At 49.9% G+C, this 19,234-nt stretch overlaps 1 protein-coding gene across 1 annotated transcript; it reads right to left on the bottom strand.

Moving 5' to 3' along the window:
• Positions 1-1,529: 1,529 nt before the first annotated feature.
• LOC124037973 (claudin-18-like) lies at positions 1,530-18,397 on the bottom strand. The gene is made up of 5 exons (XM_046353294.1): positions 18,107-18,397; positions 17,204-17,368; positions 2,608-2,737; positions 2,305-2,424; positions 1,530-2,165 (listed from the first exon to the last, which is right to left on the bottom strand). Exons 1-5 carry the CDS (start codon positions 18,324-18,326, stop codon positions 2,030-2,032), a joined length of 771 nt encoding a protein of 256 aa, XP_046209250.1. The 5' UTR covers positions 18,327-18,397; the 3' UTR covers positions 1,530-2,029.
• Positions 18,398-19,234: the final 837 nt, after the last annotated feature.

The raw sequence follows: 19,234 nt of genomic DNA, 5'->3' as shown, positions 1-19,234 counted from the left end.
ACCGAGAACCCGATTCGTGTACCGAACCCTGCTATCCTTGACCTCGCCTACGGCCTGGGTGGACCAGGACGGAGAAACAAACACACAGGTACTGTCCTGTTCGAAAGAACTCTCATTCTTGGGTGATTTGGTGACAGTTTACCACTTAGTTTGTGACAAACGCTCCTAACCTTGAAGAGGTTTGCCACAATACATTTTGTAAGTATAATATATTAACCTTGGTACATTTTGAGTGAGTAATTTAGTCAAATATACTACACTTTAAATACTCTAATTTTTTCTCTTTTTTTTCTTTATACAAGGGAAGACAAAATGAGTGTTATTAAAGAAGAGGTTGTGCTCTTTAAAATTACTTGTAATTGTCATTTGTTCTATTCTATTGAGGTCTAAAGGGTTACATTTATTGAAATAATAGGTCTGATTACTTAAACTACTATATCATACTTATTATTTTGGATTGTGGGGCAGTTACATCACAAAATCATCTGAACCACAGTTGTTGCGTGTAAAAACAAAGAAGAAAGACATAGGACAAAGCAATCTTCTGTCAGAAGATGGGAATAAAAGGCGGGATCATGTGAACAACACTCTTAGGAAAGCAAAGCAACTCTGAATCATTCACTTTTGTAAAACATACAGTGTAAATTACGTTTGATTTTAGTTGAATAATGATCCAATGATTATACAGTTTTAGGCTATTATTTGGGGAGAGGAATATGATGGTGGATCATGTGGTAATAACTGCCTTTTAAAATTATTTTTGTGGTAGTTAAAGAACTATGTAGAATAGGTGTTTATGTATACCTACTGATAGCTAGCTGTAGTTCTAATAAATAAACTCAAATCAAATAACATTTTATTGGTTACATACACGTGTTTAGCTGATGTTATTGCGGGTGTAGCGAAGAGCTTGTAAAAAAACTCTTTAGGCTAACAGTGATCACTGAAAAGTAAATTTCCTGAAGAAAATGTGGTGTGTTTGCTAGCTTGTTTTGAAGTATATATGGTTTTGAAATACGCTATAGTAATAGTGACGGATTATGATTGAAAACGTATGTAGATGAAAAGTTATCATAGCCTGAATATATGAAAGTTGGTTTGGTGTATCTAGCTTGAACGGTTCAAGAGTTACTGTCGGTGGATGATTTTATGCTAATCTATGCAAATTAGAAAAATTATAGTCGATTTAAAAAAAATGCCTGAACATGTCAAATGTGGTTTGGTGTCTCTAGCTTGAACTGTTCAAGAATTGCTGTTGGTGAATTATATGATACTAATTTATGCAAATGTTTATAGTTAATAAAAGGTTTAAAGAATTTGAAGTTAAAGTAGCATGCACATGTGAAAGTTGGTTTGGTGTTTATAGCTTGTACAGTTCCAGAGATACTGTCTGTGGGTTATTTTATGCAAATGCATTCATACATTAAAAATATATTTCTCCAAATAAATCATTAACATGAGAAAATGTGTTGTTTATCAGCATTTTGTCTGTATATTTAATGCTGCATAAGAGTATAAAAAGACAAGTATAGTATTTTGAAATTCTGTTTACTTTTAATATGCATTAGAAAATTACAATATTGTCCCCTTAAATGCAGAATAACAAATCCCAAAACCCAGAATATATTTATATTGACTAGGCAAGTCTGTTAAGAACAAATTCTTATTTACAATGATGGCCAAACCCTATCCTGGACGACGCTGGGCCAATTGTGCGCTGCTCTGTGGGACTCCCAATCATGGCCGGTTGTGATACAGCCTGGAATCGAACCAGGGCCTGTAGTGACGCCTCTAGCACTCAGTTGCAGTGCCTTAGACCACTGCGCCACTCAGGAGCCCAAAATATAAGAGAGATCCAAAAATGATAAGTACAAAAATAACTAATCAAACCTGAAAAAGGTTTTGCTTCATAGCAACCCTCTATTCAATCTTCTAAGCCCCTTAGAGCTGCACGGGATTGTCATTGAAATATCAAAATAGTATTGTTTAGTTTCAGAAAACCTCTAACTAGTACATAATATTCTATTCTTCACACATATTGCTGGTTGGAGTGTCTTCCATTCATAATCTGGGCTCTGAAAGACTCGTCATAGGCGAGTCTGGGTTTCGCGTCATCCTTGTACACTGTTGTGTGTTGGGACGCAGCTTTGTAGGCCACCCCATAACTGAGGACAGAAAGAAAACGAAATTATTCAAATAAATGTATAATTATTATTCATATTTGTGAGTAAGAATAAGAAAGAGGATGAAGAGCATGGTTCTAGCTTAGAACTCTAATTTTCTGGTGGATAAAATGTCATTTACCCTTGTCGCTTCTCCTTTGATGGAATCATCCCTCTGAAGGCAATACACATCATAACTCCTCCTATGACCAACACAGCCCCGCCTATCCACCCCACAAAGAGGGCGGTGCCAAAGGTGTACCTGAAAAACAGAAGTGATACACTGACACACTAAAAATTACTTGACATTATGATTGATTCCAGTTTATACACCAAAGCAGCCTCCTAAATGACACTATTCCCTACATAGTGCACTACTTTTGACTCTAAAGGATAGGGTGCCATTTGGGAGAAGTGAATCCTTCTCATGTTGCAATTAATGTACCTGGGAGTGAGAGATCCTCCAAGTCCTCCCAGTACTCCTCCTCCATATCCACTGTCTGCATAGGTGGTGAACCGGAAGCTGGACACGATTAGGTTGGCAAAGACAGACACTCCAGCAATGCCACAGACACCTAAGGAGAAGGAAAATTATATTTACATCTTGGTTAGGAAGAAGAAGAAAAAATGCGTCAATTGTCACCTTCAGATCACAGACATTTTAATTGTACTTTAAACCCAAAATGAATCAGAATGATTTGGCTTGACAGTTATGAACATCAATATCAAAACATCATTAACAAAACATAATCAAAACAATACCACAATACAATCCATAAGAAGGTATTTTGTTATTTGGTATTTTATTAAGATCCTGGTTAGCTGTTTGCAAAAGAGGCAACTACTCTTCCAACAGTCCACATAAAACATGTGTGGTATCCCAGGAGGTCTACCCCGGGGGATGGTAATAGAGGGGAGGTACGTGAGGCGACGTTGGCTCCCTCTGCTGGGAATACGGGAGCTGGGCACCCCGACACGGACAGCTAAGTGGAGGTAATTAGAGGAAAGTGCCAACCAGCCGTGGAGGCTAAATAAAAGGAGCACGATGGCACTCCGTGAGGGAGAAGGGAGAGAGACGGACACTCCCGTGGTCCTGGGGTCAGGGTGACCCAGGTCCTGTGTGTGGAGGGTTCCCCTTTCTGTGCTCTGTGCTCGCGGGTCAGAGGGACCCAGGCCCTGTGTTTCCAGGGCTCCCGCTCTGAGCTGGCGGGTCAGAGCGACCGTGCCAGCCACTGGCGAGGCGTATGCCGTTGAGTGTAGTAGAGAGTCAGCGAGTGTGGCGAGGTTGTGCCCGGCTCCCCGCTCTGTGCTCTGCGCTCGTGGGTCAGAGCGACTCAGCCAGCCACTACACAGGTCCAGACATGCCCCGCTGTGTGCTAGAGAGCAGCCAAGTGTTATAGTTGTGCTCTGTGCTCTGCGCACGTGGGTCAGAACGACCCAGGCCCTGTGTTTCCAGGGCTCGTGCTCTGTGCTCTGCGCTTCTGAGTCAGAGCGACCCTGTCATCCACTGGCGAGGCGTATGCCGTTGAGCGTAGTAGAGTGTCTGCGAATGTGGAGAGTGTGGCGAGGCTGTGCCTGGCTCCCCGCTCTATGCTCTGTGCTCTGTGTTCTGGGCTCCCCACTCTGCGCTCTTGGGTCAGAGGGACCCAGCCAGCCACTACACAGGTCTAGACGTGCCCCGCTGTGTGCTAGAGAGCAGCCAAGTGTTATAGTTGTGCTCTGTGCTCTGCGCTCATGGCTCAGAGCGACCCTGCCAGCCCACTGGGAGGCGTATGCCGTTGAGCGTAGTAGAGTGTCTGCGAGTGTGGCGAGGCTGTGCCTGGCTCCCCGCTCTGCGCTCTTGGGTCAGAGGGACCCAGCCAGCCAGCCACTACACAGGTCCGGACATGCCCCGCAGTGTGCAAGAGAGCAGCCAAGTGTTATAGTTGTGGTCTGTGCTCTGTGCTCGTGGGTCAGAGCGACCCTGCCAGCCACTGGCGAGGCGTATGCGTTGAGTGTAGTAGAGAGTCTGCGAGTGTGGCGAGGCTGTGCCTGGCTCCCCGCTCTGCGCTCTTGGGTCAGAGGGACCCAGCCAGCCACTACACAGGTCCGGACATGCCCCGCAGTGTGCAAGAGAGCAGCCAAGTGTTATAGTTGTGCTCTGTGCTCTGTGCTCGTGGGTCAGAGCGACCCTGCCAGCCACTGGCGAGGCGTATGCGTTGAGTGTAGTAGAGAGTCTGCGAGTGTGGCGAGGCTGTGCCTGGCTCCCCGCTCTGCGCTCTTGGGTCAGAGGGACCCAGCCAGCCACTACACAGGTCCGGACATGCCCCGCAGTGTGCAAGAGAGCAGCCAAGTGTTATAGTTGTGCTCTGTGCTCTGTGCTCGTGGGTCAGAGCGACCCTGCCAGCCACTGGCGAGGCGTATGCGTTGAGTGTAGTAGAGAGTCTGCGAGTGTGGCGAAGTTGTGCCCGGCTCCCCCGCTCTGTGCTCTGTGCTCGTGGGTCAGAGTGACTCAGCCAGCCACTACACAGGTCCAGACATGCCCCGCTGTGTGCTAGAGAGCAGCCAAGTCTTATAGTTGTGCTCTGCGCTCGTGGGTCAGAACGACCCAGGCCCTGTGTTTCCAGGGCTCCCGCTCTGTGCTCTGCGCTCCTGAGTCAGAGCGACCCTGTCAGCCACTGGCGAGGCGTATGCCGTTGAGCGTAGTAGAGTGTCTGCGAGTGTGGAGAGTGTGGCGAGGCTGTGCCTGGCTCCCCGCTCTGTGCTCTGTGGTCTGTGCTTTGGGCTCTGGGCTCCCCGCTCTGTGCTCTTGGGTAAGAGGGACCCTACCAGCCACTACACAGGTCCGGACATGCCCCGCTGTGTGCTAGAGAGCAGCCAAGTGTTATAGTTGTGCTCTGCACTCGTGGCTCAGAGCGACCCTGCCAGCCACTGGCGAGGCGTATGCCGTTGAGCGTAGCAGAGTGTCTGCGAATGTGGAGAGTGTGGCGAGGCTGTGCCTGGCTCTGTGCTCTGTGCTCTGTGTTCTGGGCTCCCCGCTCTGCGCTCTTGGGTCAGTGGGACCCAGCCAGCCACTACACAGGTCTAGATGTGCCCCGCTGTGTGCTAGAGAGCATCCAAGTGTTATAGTTGTGCTCTGCGCCCAGGCCCTGTGTTTCCAGGGCTCGTGCTCTGTGCTCTGCGCTCGTGGGTCAGAGCGACCCTGCCAACCACTGGCGAGGCGTATGCGTTGAGTGTAGTATAGAGTCTGCGAGTGTGGCGAAGTTGTGCCCGGCTCCCCCGCTCTGCGCTCTGCGCTCGTGGGTCAGAGCAACACTGCCAGCCGCTACACAGGTCCAGACATGCCCCGCTGTGTGCTAGAGAGCAGCCAAGTGTTATTGTTGTGCTCTGTGCTCTGCGCCCATGGCTCAGAGCGATCCAGGCTCAGGCGATTCCAGGGCTCCCGCTTTGTGCTCTGCGCTCAAGGTCTTTCACAGGTACGGACAAACTCGCAGCCATACGGGAGGTCTGGGACCTGTGGGAGGCGGGGGCTGCCGGCCCTCTACAACCCGGGGCCCGACGTGACGGTGGACGAGCAACTGGTCCCGTTCAGAGGTACTGTGCGTGTGCGTGCGCGTGTGTGCGCATGTGCGTATATGTCTATAGAGAGGTAGTGCTGCTGTAGCAGCGGTACAAGCAGCGGCTGTAGCAGCACTAGCAGCGTGTGTAACACAAAAGGCCGTTGGCTCCCATGACACAGTAACGACACTAATCTCTTGTCCCCTTTCCAAAAGGCCGCTGTCCTTTCCGTCAGTACATCCCCTGCAAGCCGGCGAAATATGGCATCAAGTCGTGGGTGGCCTGCGACGCCAAATCCAGCTACGTTTGGAAGATGAAAGTGTACACCGGCAAGGTGGCCAGCGGAGGCCCCGAGAAGAACCAGGGGATGCGCGTCGTCCTCGATCTGACAACGGGGCTGAGCGGTCGTAACGTCACCTCGAGAGGAACCTCACCATGGTGGGCACGGTGAGAAAGAACAAGGCCGAGCTCCCGCCCGCGCTGCTCGAGTCCAGGGGCAGACAGGTCCTGTCCTCCAGGTTTGCCTTCACGTCCACCGCCACTCTGGTGTCCTACCTGGCAAAGAAAAACAAGAACGTGCTACTTTTGAGCATGCTGCACACAACGGGCCACATTAGCGATCGCCGCGACAGGAAGCCGGCCGTCATCCCAGATTACAACTGCAACAAGGGCGGCGTGGACAACCTAGACAAGGTGGTAGGCACCTACAGCTGCAGACGGATGGCTGCCCGCTGGCCCCTGGTCGTCTTCCACAACATCCTCGACGTGTCCTCCTACAACGCCTTTGTCATATGGCGAGAGATCAAGCCTGACTGGATGCCTCGCAAGCGGAACAAGCGCAGGGTGTTCCTTGAGCAGCTGGGAAAGGCACTTGTGAAGCCACTGATCCAAAGAAAGCAGCATCTCCCCCGCACCGAAGCGGTGTCAGCACTTGTCAAAGTCCTACAGAGTGCTACGGCGGTGGCTCGTGATCAACAGCGCGAGGAGCCTGCCACCGGTGCAAGTAAGTGGAAGAGGTGTCAGCTCTGCCCACCCAAGAAGGACTCCAAGACACACACGGTGTGCTGCAGGTGTAAGAAATACATCTGCAAAGGCTGTTCACACGCCTACTGTCACACTTGCGCACATTGGGCCTATAGCCAGGATGGGACAGGGTGACCCGGAGGATGCGGGGACTAGACACAAAACGAGGACGACGGGAGGGTTAAGAGAGAGAAGGACGACCGAGCAAGTTATTTCTTTGGTATATTTATTTTCTGTCTTAGTAAAGTTGTTTTTGCGGACTAAAGCCTCCCTGTCTCTGTGTCAATCACTGCACGCTCAACCCAACACCCCATAGTTTACCACACATGACAGAACATTCATAGACAAGAATAGGTCAAGGACAGAACTACATACATTTAAAAAAGGCACATGTAGCCTACATATCAATACATACTGTGGTATCCCAGGAGGTCTACCCTGGTGGTTGGTGATAGAGGGGAGGTACGTGCCGTGACGTTGGCTAAACTCTGCTGGGAGTACATAGGCTGGGCGCCCCAACGCTGATAGCCCCAAGTAGAGGTAATTAAAGGAGAGTGCCAACCAGCTGTGCAGGCCACATAACCGGTGGACAAAGAGAGAGGCAAGGAGTGAGCCTACAGACGGGAACAAAGCTCCCAGGGATGGGATGTTGGCTATCAACAACAAGGCAACTCCTATGACTAATTGGGAATGGGACGCAAGCGTAGGATTGATCAACCTGTCGCTGGCCGCCTTTGAGGAGGGTGTATAGTGTGAAAGGCCGAAACACCCTAGGAACCAAAGGTACACTACTGACGATGCGCTCCCCAAATTTCACCACGCTCACTGTTCATTAACTCTTGGAAGTGCTTGCACAAAGGATAGTAACATCTCATCCTGTGTTCTTGGAATCTGAATATCTGGACTTGTCCAGTGACTGCTGAGAAAGATCAGCTGACAACAGGGGAAAGTCCTTGTGGTGGCACGGAGAGACTGCTGACAGGAGGGAATAGACCCCACTGGGACAGTCATGGGGTAGCTTCCCATTTCTGTAGTTTCCCATGCTTCGCAGTATGTTGGAAACACCCGCTTTAGCTACAGAAAGTCAACATACGAGAATACCCCTAGAGTCTGCGAGAGCGGGGGCAGAAGATGACTCATCGGCTGACAACATGGTAACGACTGGACTGGAAACGACTACGAGTAATGAGAGCACAGCACAAGAGAACACCACAGCAACTGTCACAAGTTCTGCTGCAACAGTGGGCCACAAACAGATGCAGGTATGTGTCTGTGGTTGGAGGAAAGTTACATCACACCATGGGTTGAGGATCCACCAGGGGAAGAAGGGGTGTTTGGGTAAAGAGAGACAGAGAACTCGCATTGATTACATTCTGCGAAAGCGATCAAATCAGTCGAATGAAGCACAGCAACTGGACGCAAACCATAGTTTGCAGTGCATCAGTACCACTGTCATGGAGGACGTAAACTCAAGCACCGAAGTAGCAACTGAGGTGGAACCAACAACAGGAGTGGAACTCACCCAGCCTCCCAGACCTGCAGTCGAGAGGAGACTACCAGGGCACAGACCGTATGTGAAGTGGCCTGGCGCCAGTGACAAGAAGTTGTGGGAAACAGTGAATACTGACCTTACCTTGACCCTCGAAACTTCGAGGCACAGTGGAGAAGAAGTTGGAGAGGATGGGGGACATCATCTATGAGTACGGGACAGAAAGATTTGGAGTGAAAGAGGCAAAAGGCGGGAGAAAGGTTCCAACCCCACCAGTTTCCAGGAGGCAACAAGAAATCAAGCGCCTCGTTCAAGAAAGGCGGCAGCTTAAGAAACAGTGGAAGAAGGCCTCGGAAGTGGAAAAGGAGGACATAGAGGCACTTCAGGCTGATATCAAAACCCGGTTGGCATCCCTCCGTAGAGCAGAGAACCTACGGAAACGCAGAAGGAAAAAAGAACAAACTAGAACTCGATTCTATAAAGATCCCTTCAAGTTCCTTAAAAGTCTCTTCACAAAAGAAAAAAGTGGAGCTCTAAAAACAACAAAGAAAGACCTAGAGGAGCACCTGAGAACAACAAACGTTGACTCAAAGCGACATGAACATCTGGCCATCCCATCAGATATCCCACCCATTGAACCCCCGGAACATCATATTGAGACCAGCCCTCCGACATGGAAAGAGGTGGAAGACACAGTTCGACGGGCAAGAACAGCATCAGGCCCGGGGCCAAATGGAGTCCCGTACAAAGTGTATAAGAACACACCAGACGTCCTGAGGTTCCTCTGGAGGCTTATGAGAACAGCTTGACAGAAGAAGATAATACCCAAAGTGTGGCGTAGGGCAGGCGGGGTCCTGATCCCTAAGGAGAAGGATGCAGTGAACATCAGCCAATTCCGCCCAATCTCCTTACTGAATGTCGAGGGAAAAATCTTCTTTAGGGTCATTGCCCAGAGGATGGCCGAGTACCTACAAAGGAATGCGTACGTCGATACATCTGTACAGAAGGCAGGAATATCAGGGTTCTCTGGCTGCTTGGAACATTCCAGCATGATCTGGCATCAGATCCAAATGGCCAAGGTGGAGAAAAGGGACCTCCATGTAGTCTTCCTCGACCTCGCCAATGCATTTGGCTCTGTGCCCCATGAACTCCTGTGGTCTGCCTTCAGATTTTTCCACATACCGGACACCATCACAAACCTGGTGAAGTCGTACTTCCAGGATCTGCAGTTCTGCTTCACCACCTCATGGCAGTGCCTGAATGTAGGTATAATGGCGGGATGTACCATTTCTCCGTTGGCATTCACAATGGCAATGGAGGTTATCATCAGATCCTCAAAATGGGTTGCTGGTGGACAGCGAGTCGACTCTGGTTTCCGCCTCCCTCCACTCAGAGCCTACATGGACGACATTACAACATTGACCACCACTGTCCCATGCACCAGGAGACTGCTCAGAAAACTTGAGGAGAACATCAGCTGGGCCCGTATGAAGATTAAACCATCCAAGTCACGCAGCATCTCGATTGTGAAGGGAGTACTCTCTGACCTGAAATTCTTCATCGGAGATGACCAAATCCCAACAGTGTCTGAGCAGCTGGTAAAAAGCCTTGGAAGGTGGTATGATGCAAGCCTGAAGGACAAAGACCAGGTGCAACAGCTGCGCAAAGACGTCAGTAGTAGCCTACAGTCCATCGACAACACCCAGCTACATGGAAAGTTAAAGGCCTGGTGTCTGCAGTTTGGTCTCCTACCCCGGGTGTTGTGGCCCTTAGCACTGTATGAGGTTCCAATCTCAACAGTGGAGAAGATGGAAAGAGGAGTCACAGGCTACTTAAAGAAGTGGCTTGGAGTTCCACGATGCCTTACCACCATATGCCTCTATGGAGATGGTGTCCTCAAGCTGCCCCTCACCAGTCTAACAGAGGAATTCAAGTGTGCAAAAACCAGGCTCCAAATGACACTGAATGAATCTCGAGACCCAGTGGTGAGCAACAACGCGCTGACCTTGGCAACTGGGCGCAAATGGAGGCCAGGAGAAGCAGTCCAGGAGGCAACAGCAGCCCTCAGACATGCTGACATTGTGGGTCATGTTCAGCAAGGGAGAGGAGGCCTTGGGCTAACTAGCCGTGCTGCTTGGAGTAAGGCCACTGCACCAGAGCGGCGGAAGATGGTAGTGCAGGAAGTACGCCATCAGGAGGAGGCTGCAAGGTGGGCCAAGGCAGTCTCTCTTGCCAAACAGGGACAGTGGACTCGATGGGACAGTGTGGAGAAGAGGAAGATCAGCTGGAAGGATCTGTGGGCCATGGAAGCGAGGCGGTTGAGCTTTTCCATCAGAGCAACATATGACGTCCTTCCAACACCAGTTAATCTTCACCAATGGTATGGTGAAGATCCGGACTGTGCCCTCTGTTCCATGCCAGCCAACCTCAGGCACATTCTCACAGGCTGTAAAACAAGCCTCGCCCAAGGACGCTACACTTGGCGTCACAACCAAGTCCTTAAAAACCTTGCGTCCGCCCTGGAGGACAAGCGAGCTGCCACCAACTCCCTACCACCCACAGCAGCATCACACTCCTTACGGACAAACTTTGTCCGCGAAGGGGCTAAACCACCGAAGAGTGGCTCTACACCATTAGAGCGAGACCAGCTGCGCTTGGCCCGCGACTGGAAAATGCTAGCTGACATTGGCCGGCAACTTGTGTTTCCTCCGGACATCGCAACCACCACCCTAAGACCTGACACGGTGCTCTGGTCCCGTTCACTCAATAAGGTCTTCATCATTGAGCTCACAGTACCCTGGGAAAACTCAGTAGATGAGGCTTATGAGCGAAAACATCTGCGCTATGCTGATCTAGCTGCCGAAGCACGGCATCATGACTGGAACACAGAAGTCCGACCAGTGGAGGTGGGCTGCAGAGGTTTTGTGGCAACATCTACAACCAGACTGCTTAGAGACCTGGGAATTACATTTACATTTACATTTAAGTCATTTAGCAGACGCTCTTATCCAGAGCGACTTACAAATTGGTGCATTCACCTTATGACATCCAGTGGAACAGTCACTTTACAATAGTGCATCTAAATCTTAAAGGGGGGGGGTGAGAGGGATTACTTATCCTATCCTAGGTATTCCTTAAAGAGGTGGGGTTTCAGGTGTCTCCGGAAGGTGGTGATTGACTCCACTGTCCTGGCGTCGTGAGGGAGTTTGTTCCACCATTGGGGGGCCAGCGCAGCGAACAGTTTTGACTGGGCTGAGCGGGAGCTGTACTTCCTCAGTGGTAGGGAGGCGAGCAGGCCAGAGGTGGATGAACGCAGTGCCCTTGTTTGGGTGTAGGGCCTGATCAGAGCCTGGAGGTACTGAGGTGCCGTTCCCCTCACAGCTCCGTAGGCAAGCACCATGGTCTTGTAGCGGATGCGAGCTTCAACTGGAAGCCAGTGGAGAGAACGGAGGAGCGGGGTGACGTGAGAGAACTTGGGAAGGTTGAACACCAGACGGGCTGCGGCGTTCTGGATGAGTTGAAGGGGTTTAATGGCACAGGCAGGGAGCCCAGCCAACAGCGAGTTGCAGTAATCCAGACGGGAGATGACAAGTGCCTGGATTAGGACCTGCGCCGCTTCCTGTGTGAGGCAGGGTCGTACTCTGCGGATGTTGTAGAGCATGAACCTACAGGAACGGGCCACCGCCTTGATGTTGGTTGAGAACGACAGGGTGTTGTCCAGGATCACGCCAAGGTTCTTGGCGCTCTGGGAGGAGGACACAATGGAGTTGTCAACCGTGATGGCGAGATCATGGAACGGGCAGTCCTTCCCCGGGAGGAAGAGCAGCTCCGTCTTGCCGAGGTTCAGCTTGAGGTGGTGATCCGTCATCCACACTGATATGTCTGCCAGACATGCAGAGATGCGATTCGCCACCTGGTCGTCAGAAGGGGGAAAGGAGAAGATTAATTGTGTGTCGTCTGCATAGCAATGATAGGAGAGACCATGTGAGGTTATGACAGAGCCAAGTGACTTGGTGTATAGCGAGAATAGGAGAGGGCCAAGAACAGAGCCCTGGGGGACACCAGTGATGAGAGCGCGTGGTGAGGAGACAGATTCTCGCCACGCCACCTGGTAGGAGCGGCCTGTCAGGTAGGACGCAATCCAAGCGTGGGCCGCGCCGGAGATGCCCAACTCGGAGAGGGTGGAGAGGAGGATCTGATGGTTCACAGTATCGAAGGCAGCCGATAGATCTAGAAGGATGAGAGCAGAGGAGAGAGAGTTAGCTTTAGCAGTGCGGAGCGCCTCCGTGATACAGAGGAGAGCAGTCTCAGTTGAATGACTAGTCTTGAAACCTGACTGATTTGGATCAAGAAGGTCATTCAGAGAGAGATAGCGGGAGAGCTGGCCAAGGACGTCACGTTCAAGAGTTTTGGAGAGAAAAGAAAGAAGGGATACTGGTCTGTAATTGTTGACATCGGAGGGATCGAGTGTAGGTTTTTTCAGAAGGGGTGCAACTCTCGCTCTCTTGAAGACGGAAGGGACGTAGCCAGCGGTCAGGGATGAGTTGATGAGCGAGGTGAGGTAAGGGAGAAGGTCTCCGGAAATGGTCTGGAGAAGAGAGGAGGGGATAGGGTCAAGCGGGCAGGTTGTTGGGCGGCCGGCCGTCACAAGACGCGAGATTTCATCTGGAGAGAGAGGGGAGAAAGAGGTCAGAGCACAGGGTAGGGCAGTGTGAGCAGAACCAGCGGTGTCGTTTGACTTAGCAAACGAGGATCGGATGTCGTCGACCTTCTTTTCAAAATGGTTGACGAAGTCATCTGCAGAGAGGGAGGAGGGGGGGGGGATTCAGGAGGGAGGAGAAGGTGGCAAAGAGCTTCCTAGGGTTAGAGGCAGATGCTTGGAATTTAGCGTGATAGAAAGTGGCTTTAGCAGCAGAGACAGAGGAGGAAATGTAGAGAGGAGGGAGTGAAAGGATGCCAGGTCCGCAGGGAGGCGAGTTTTCCTCCATTTCCGCTCGGCTGCCCGGAGCCCTGTTCTGTGAGCTCGCAATGAGTCATCGAGCCACGGAGCGGGAGGGGAGGACCGAGCCGGCCTGGAGGATAGGGGACATAGAGAGTCAAAGGATGCAGAGAGGGAGGAGAGGAGGGTTGAGGAGGCAGAATCAGGAGATAGGTTGGAGAAGGTTTGAGCGGAGGGAAGAGATGATAGGATGGAAGAGGCGAGAGTAGCGGGGGAGAGAGAGCGAAGGTTGGGACGGCGCGATACCATCCGAGTAGGGGCAGTGTGGGAGGTGTTGGATGAGAGCGAGAGGGAAAAGGATACAAGGTAGTGGTCAGAGACTTGGAGGGGAGTTGCAATGAGGTTAGTGGAAGAACAGCATCTAGTAAAGATGAGGTCGAGCGTATTGCCTGCCTTGTGAGTAGGGGGGGAAGGTGAGAGGGTGAGGTCAAAAGAGGAGAGGAGTGGAAAGAAGGAGGCAGAGAGGAAAGAGTCAAAGGTAGACGTGGGGAGGTTAAAGTCGCCCAGAACTGTGAGAGGTGAGCCGTCCTCAGGAAAGGAGCTTATCAAGGCATCAAGCTCATTGATGAACTCTCCGAGGGAACCTGGAGGGCGATAAATGATAAGGATGTTAAGCTTGAAAGGGCTGGTAACTGTGACAGCATGGAATTCAAAGGAGGCGATAGACAGATGGGTAAGGGGAGAAAGAGAGAATGACCACTTGGGAGAGATGAGGATCCCGGTGCCACCACCCCGCTGACCAGAAGCTCTCGGGGTGTGCGAGAACACGTGGGCGGACGAAGAGAGAGCAGTAGGAGTAGCAGTGTTGTCTGTGGTGATCCATGTTTCCGTCAGTGCCAAGAAGTCGAGGGACTGGAGGGAGGCATAGGCTGAGATGAACTCTGCCTTGTTGACCGCAGATTGGCAGTTCCAGAGGCTACCGGAGACCTGGAACTCCACGTGGGTCGTGCGCGCTGGGACCACCAGAGTAGGGTGGCCGCGGCCACGCGGTGTGGAGCGTTTGTATGGTCTGTGCAGAGAGGAGAGAACAGGGATAAACAGACACATAGTTGACAGGCTACAGAAGAGGGCCAGAGCCAGCGTTCTGCAATCAAAGGTGTATCAGAGGCGGCAGAAGGCAGCAGTCAGTGGCTCTGGATGAAGAGGAAAGACCCCAGCTGGGCCCCGAAGTGAGAGGGCCAGGAGGTATGCGGTCAACAATGATTGACTCAGGGAGGAGGACGCCCCTGCCATGCATAGTCCCATGGGATGTTGGCTATCAACAACAAGGCAACTCCTATGACTAATTGGGAATGGGACGCAAGCGTAGGATTGATCACCCTGTCGCTGGCCGCCTTTGAGGAGGGTGTATAGTGTGAAAGGCCGAAACGCCCTAGGAACCAAAGGTACACTACTGAGGATGCGCTCCCCAAATTTCACCACGCTCACTGTTAATTAACTCTTGGAAGTGCTTGCACAAAGGATAGTAACATCTCATCCTGTGTTCTTGGAATCCCAGAGTTACGGAGCTGAACATGAGAAGGACCCAGCCAACCATAAGTTGTTTTGGTGTTATGTTTATTTTTTGTAAAGTCATGTTTTCTGACTAGAACTTCACTGCCTCTGTGCCCATCTCTGCACGCTCAACCCAACACAGTGGACAGTTGACCACATATGGTGGAGAATACAGTAGCTTTGGGTGCCGTGGGGTCGAGCGTACGGAGATTACCATGGAGGAACTGTTGGTTCAGTTTATCCTCAGCCAGCAGATGCAACAGGCTCGCCAGGAGCAAGCGCTAGACGAGCAGCGCTAACAAAACCTCAGACTGGTAGAGGAGGTAGCCCAGTTGAAGGCTGAGAGGGCTTAGGAGTCAGTTCCTGGTCAAAATCAGTTTCTGGTCAAGCTAATGGAGGAAAATGATGTGGAGTATTTGTGCACCTTCAAGATGACGGTGCAGAGGGAAGGCCCAAGCCCAAGTAGGTCAGCCTTTTAGCACCCTACCTCGCCGGGAAGGCCTAGAAGGCCTACTTTGACTTGAACGCAGATAAGGAGGCAAATTATGAGGGACTCAAACACGAGATTCTGAGCTGTTATGAATTGGTCCAAAACTGGGCCTTTGACTCCACGATCCCTCCCCACACTCAGATGAGCAACCTGGTGTACCTTACCAAGGGCTGGCTACTGACCGACGTACTGGCCCTCCCAATAATCGATAAGGTTGTCCTGGATCGGTATCTTCGGGCCCTCCACTACAAGATGAAGGCGGCGGAGAGCCTGCAGAACCTGGAGGAATTCCTGACCAAAACATCCAGGACCTGCTGAAAGGGGCCTGGGCGGAAAGAGTGCACGCAGGGAGGAGGAAGAAAAGCACAGAGAGAGGCGAAGGACTGAAGGGGGCTCGGACAGAACTAGCCAAGGCCGGGAAGCAGGAGGGCGACCTGAACCGATGACGACGTCCACTGCTAGACCTAGATCAGAGGCGCCGCTATGAGTGCCTCGCGTGGAGCTGCCCCGGCCAGGAGGAGTCCATGCCCTCCGCATCCCCCAGCTCCAAGGTAACCCGGATGGCTAGTTATGTCACCTCCTGTTGGGCGCACACCGAGACGGCCCCTCCAATGGTTCCAGTGAAATCAATGGCATCGACACCAGCGCTTTGCTGGACTCTGGCAGCATGGTGACCCTGGCCCAACCGCAGTGGCTAGATGACAGTGTCCTGTGTCCTGTACACAGTGTCCTGTACACAGGGACACAAAGTGGTACCCGACCGTGCCAGTGCAGATAACCACCCCAAGGGTGATTGGGGAGTGCCAGATGCACATGGGGGCTGTTCCTAACTTGCCCGTGCCAATTATCCTCTGTAGAGATTGCCCTCTCTTCCAGGCACTGTGGAGGAGGGACATGGGGAGGGTAATCGAGAGAGACGGGAGAAACTGGGACCAGCTGCTGCCCCACTTGATGGAAGGGGGCTATACCACTACCGGTGTCTTCCTTTCGGTCTCCACGGGGCCCCAACAACCTTCCAGCGACTCATAGACCGTGTCCTGCGCCCACACCATGAGTACGCTGTGACTTATTTGGATGATATAATTGTGCACAGTGACAGTTGGGAGTCCCATCTCTGTAGGTTACAGGCGGTGGTGGATGCGTTAAGGGAGTTGGGGCCTACCGCAAACCCCCACAAGTGCAAGTTGGGCTACGCCAAGGTACCTGGGCTATCGAATTGGGCGGGGAAATGTGAAGCCCCAAGAAGAAAACAAAACGCTGCCATTAGGGAATGGCTGGTCCGCCGAACCAAAAGACAGGTGAAGATGGCACCAAGTAGAGGTAATTAGTGGAGAGTGACAACCAGCCATGCAGGCCACATAAAGGGAGCACCATGGCACCATGGCACACCGTGAGGAGGACAAAGAGAGAGGCAAGGAGTGAACCTACAGAGGGGAACAAAGCTCTTGGAGGCACGGAGCCATACATGAGGAGAAGGACCAAGCCAACCCTAAGTTATTTTGGTGTTTTTGTTGTCTAATAAAGTTGTGTTTTCTGACTGGAACCTCATCGTCTCTGTGCCCATTTCTGCACGCTCAACCCAACACCCCACGGTTAACCGCAATACACACAAACTTCAAATAGGGGGGAGGTGTCAGGTGTTGCTTAATCTTTTTTTTTTAAACCAGGTTTGCTGTTCATTTGAGCAATATGAGATTGAAGGGTGTTCCATTAAATAATGGCTCAAAATAACACTGTATACTTTCCTGACATTGTTTTGGATTTGAGGACCGTGAAAAGACTCCTAGTGGAATGACTGGTGGGGTAAGTGTGTGTGTCAGAGCAATTTGTAAGTGGGCTATGCAAACAATTTAGAAATTTCAACACAATGATTCTTATAAAAAGTGAGGCAGTCACTCTCCTCAACTCTTAGCCAAGAGAGACTGGCTTGCATAATATTTATATTAGCCTTCTGAATAAAATGAAGAGCAGGAACATCACCAAAACTTCGGCAAAAGACATCACCTCACCTGCAAGCAGAAACATGATCCCAGAGGTCAGTGTCATGGTAGCCTTGACATTGTCCTCCATATTTCCCATCTTCAGACTCTTGAGGGCAAAGATGGCGATCAGACAGCCGATAGCTCCCAGAACTATCCCAACTATCATCAGTGCCCGCACAGCTTGGAGCATAACTACGGGTCAAACAAAACCAGACGTCAGATAAAAGTCTTACTTTGAAACCTAAGTCATGACCTGTGATTGTGTGTATCATACGTATCTACCGAAGTACTGTGGTATTTAATTTAGATCATAGATTTTCCAACATTAAAAAAACTAAAACTACATTAAATTTCAAATGTACATCCAAATGACAAAAATGTTTTATTGATTAGGGCTCTATAGTACTCCTGTTTTCATGGGCCATTTAACTATATTTTGTGCCTGGAAGATAATCTCACTTCCTGTTCTTGAATTTAATTTGACCAATTATTTAAAGACTTAACTGCTCTAATAAACATGTTTAAATCAATATAACTTTTGAGACAAAAACAATGTTACCTTTTATTGATCATGGCCCTAGACTCTACTCACATTAAAATGACCCACTGTCTAAACTATATGGAAGATAATCTCACTTCCCACCTTTAACACACAATTTTAAAGATTAAACGTTGCTGAAGAAACTAGATTAGACATGCTCAAAGAAAGAAAAAAGTTTGTTTTATACTACTACTATACTACTAATATCAACTAAAAGAAACAAATACCATATCTTATCTAGAGTCACACCCTTGAGAGGCACTCGACATACAAAGCTCGATCGAGATCAAGTTAACAGTGCTGACCATCCATTGGCATTTATATTTGCTATATGTATATGAAAGAAACATCATGTTTAACTTCTTATAAGTCAATAAAGCAAACCTTACCTGGCAGCCCTAGTATGGTAAAATAAGGCCTGCATTGGGTCATTCCAGATGAGTTTTCTACACATGATTTCCAGAGTCCAGAGTAAGTGTAAACACTTGTTATGACTGAGAAGGACCGGTCCTGTAAACCCCACATATCCATGGCTGTAGCAGCAGATATGAAAAACTGGCCCAACACACCCAAAATGAAGCCGATTTGCTGAATCACTGAGGTGCCCATTTTAGCTTCCGTTCCTGTTTGATGTCAGACACCTTTGCTTGAAGTCATGAACTGGCCTTCTATCCTCGGGTTCTTATCACTACGTACTCTTGAACAGGGAACCAACCTTATCAGATGTTTGCTTAAAATTGTCCTGAGTTGCTGTCACAGTTTCGGGCAACGGTTGTTTGTTCGGGAAGCGTGACTAATGACAAAAGGTTGTGCCTTACCTTAACCTTGTTTCCATATGCGACTAGTTTCAGGAAACTACACATAAGTTGCATGTCACTACTTCACAGGAGTGGCATTTGTACATAAACATTTATTTGGGCAGAAATGCCATCAAATGTGTACGCCATCTGTAAATAAGAATAAAATGGTTAAATTACTAGCCTAGGTTAAGCCACGAAAAAAGACAGGAACCTTCCCGCTAGCCATGATTGGGCTGGACATGCCGGGAGATGAGTTCGAATTGGTCTGCCATTTAGCAGGCTTCTGTCAACAACATAAACTGCTCAGTATGTATAGGTAATCTTTCTAATTGCTAATGCTCTCCACTTTCTGGATTACCGAGTTTTAAAATCAATGGAATTCCTAGTGGAATCAGAGATGGAGAAAATGTTTGCATTTAATTGCAAATATGCGGAGTTGGTTGAAAAGAGAACACAGAGAACACCTGTCTCCGAATTACATCTTCAAACTAAAGGCAACCATGGCATCTGTGACAGAGGGAGAAGTTCATCCATGTATATGGGTGTCCAGTAGGAAGGAAGTTAGAGGTAGTTTCAAGAGCCAATGCTAACTAGCGTTAGCGCAATGACTGGATACCTCCAACTTCCTTCAGACTGGACACAGAGACATAAAAATGAGAGCTCATCTCACTTTCAACATTAAAAAATATATATTTCACCTTTATTTAACCAGGTAGG

Source organism: Oncorhynchus gorbuscha, linkage group LG06 (genome assembly GCF_021184085.1).
Source record: "Oncorhynchus gorbuscha isolate QuinsamMale2020 ecotype Even-year linkage group LG06, OgorEven_v1.0, whole genome shotgun sequence".
In the NCBI taxonomy this organism is placed as follows: Eukaryota; Metazoa; Chordata; class Actinopteri; order Salmoniformes; family Salmonidae; genus Oncorhynchus; species Oncorhynchus gorbuscha.
This window is presented reverse-complemented; position numbering and strand designations above follow the sequence as displayed.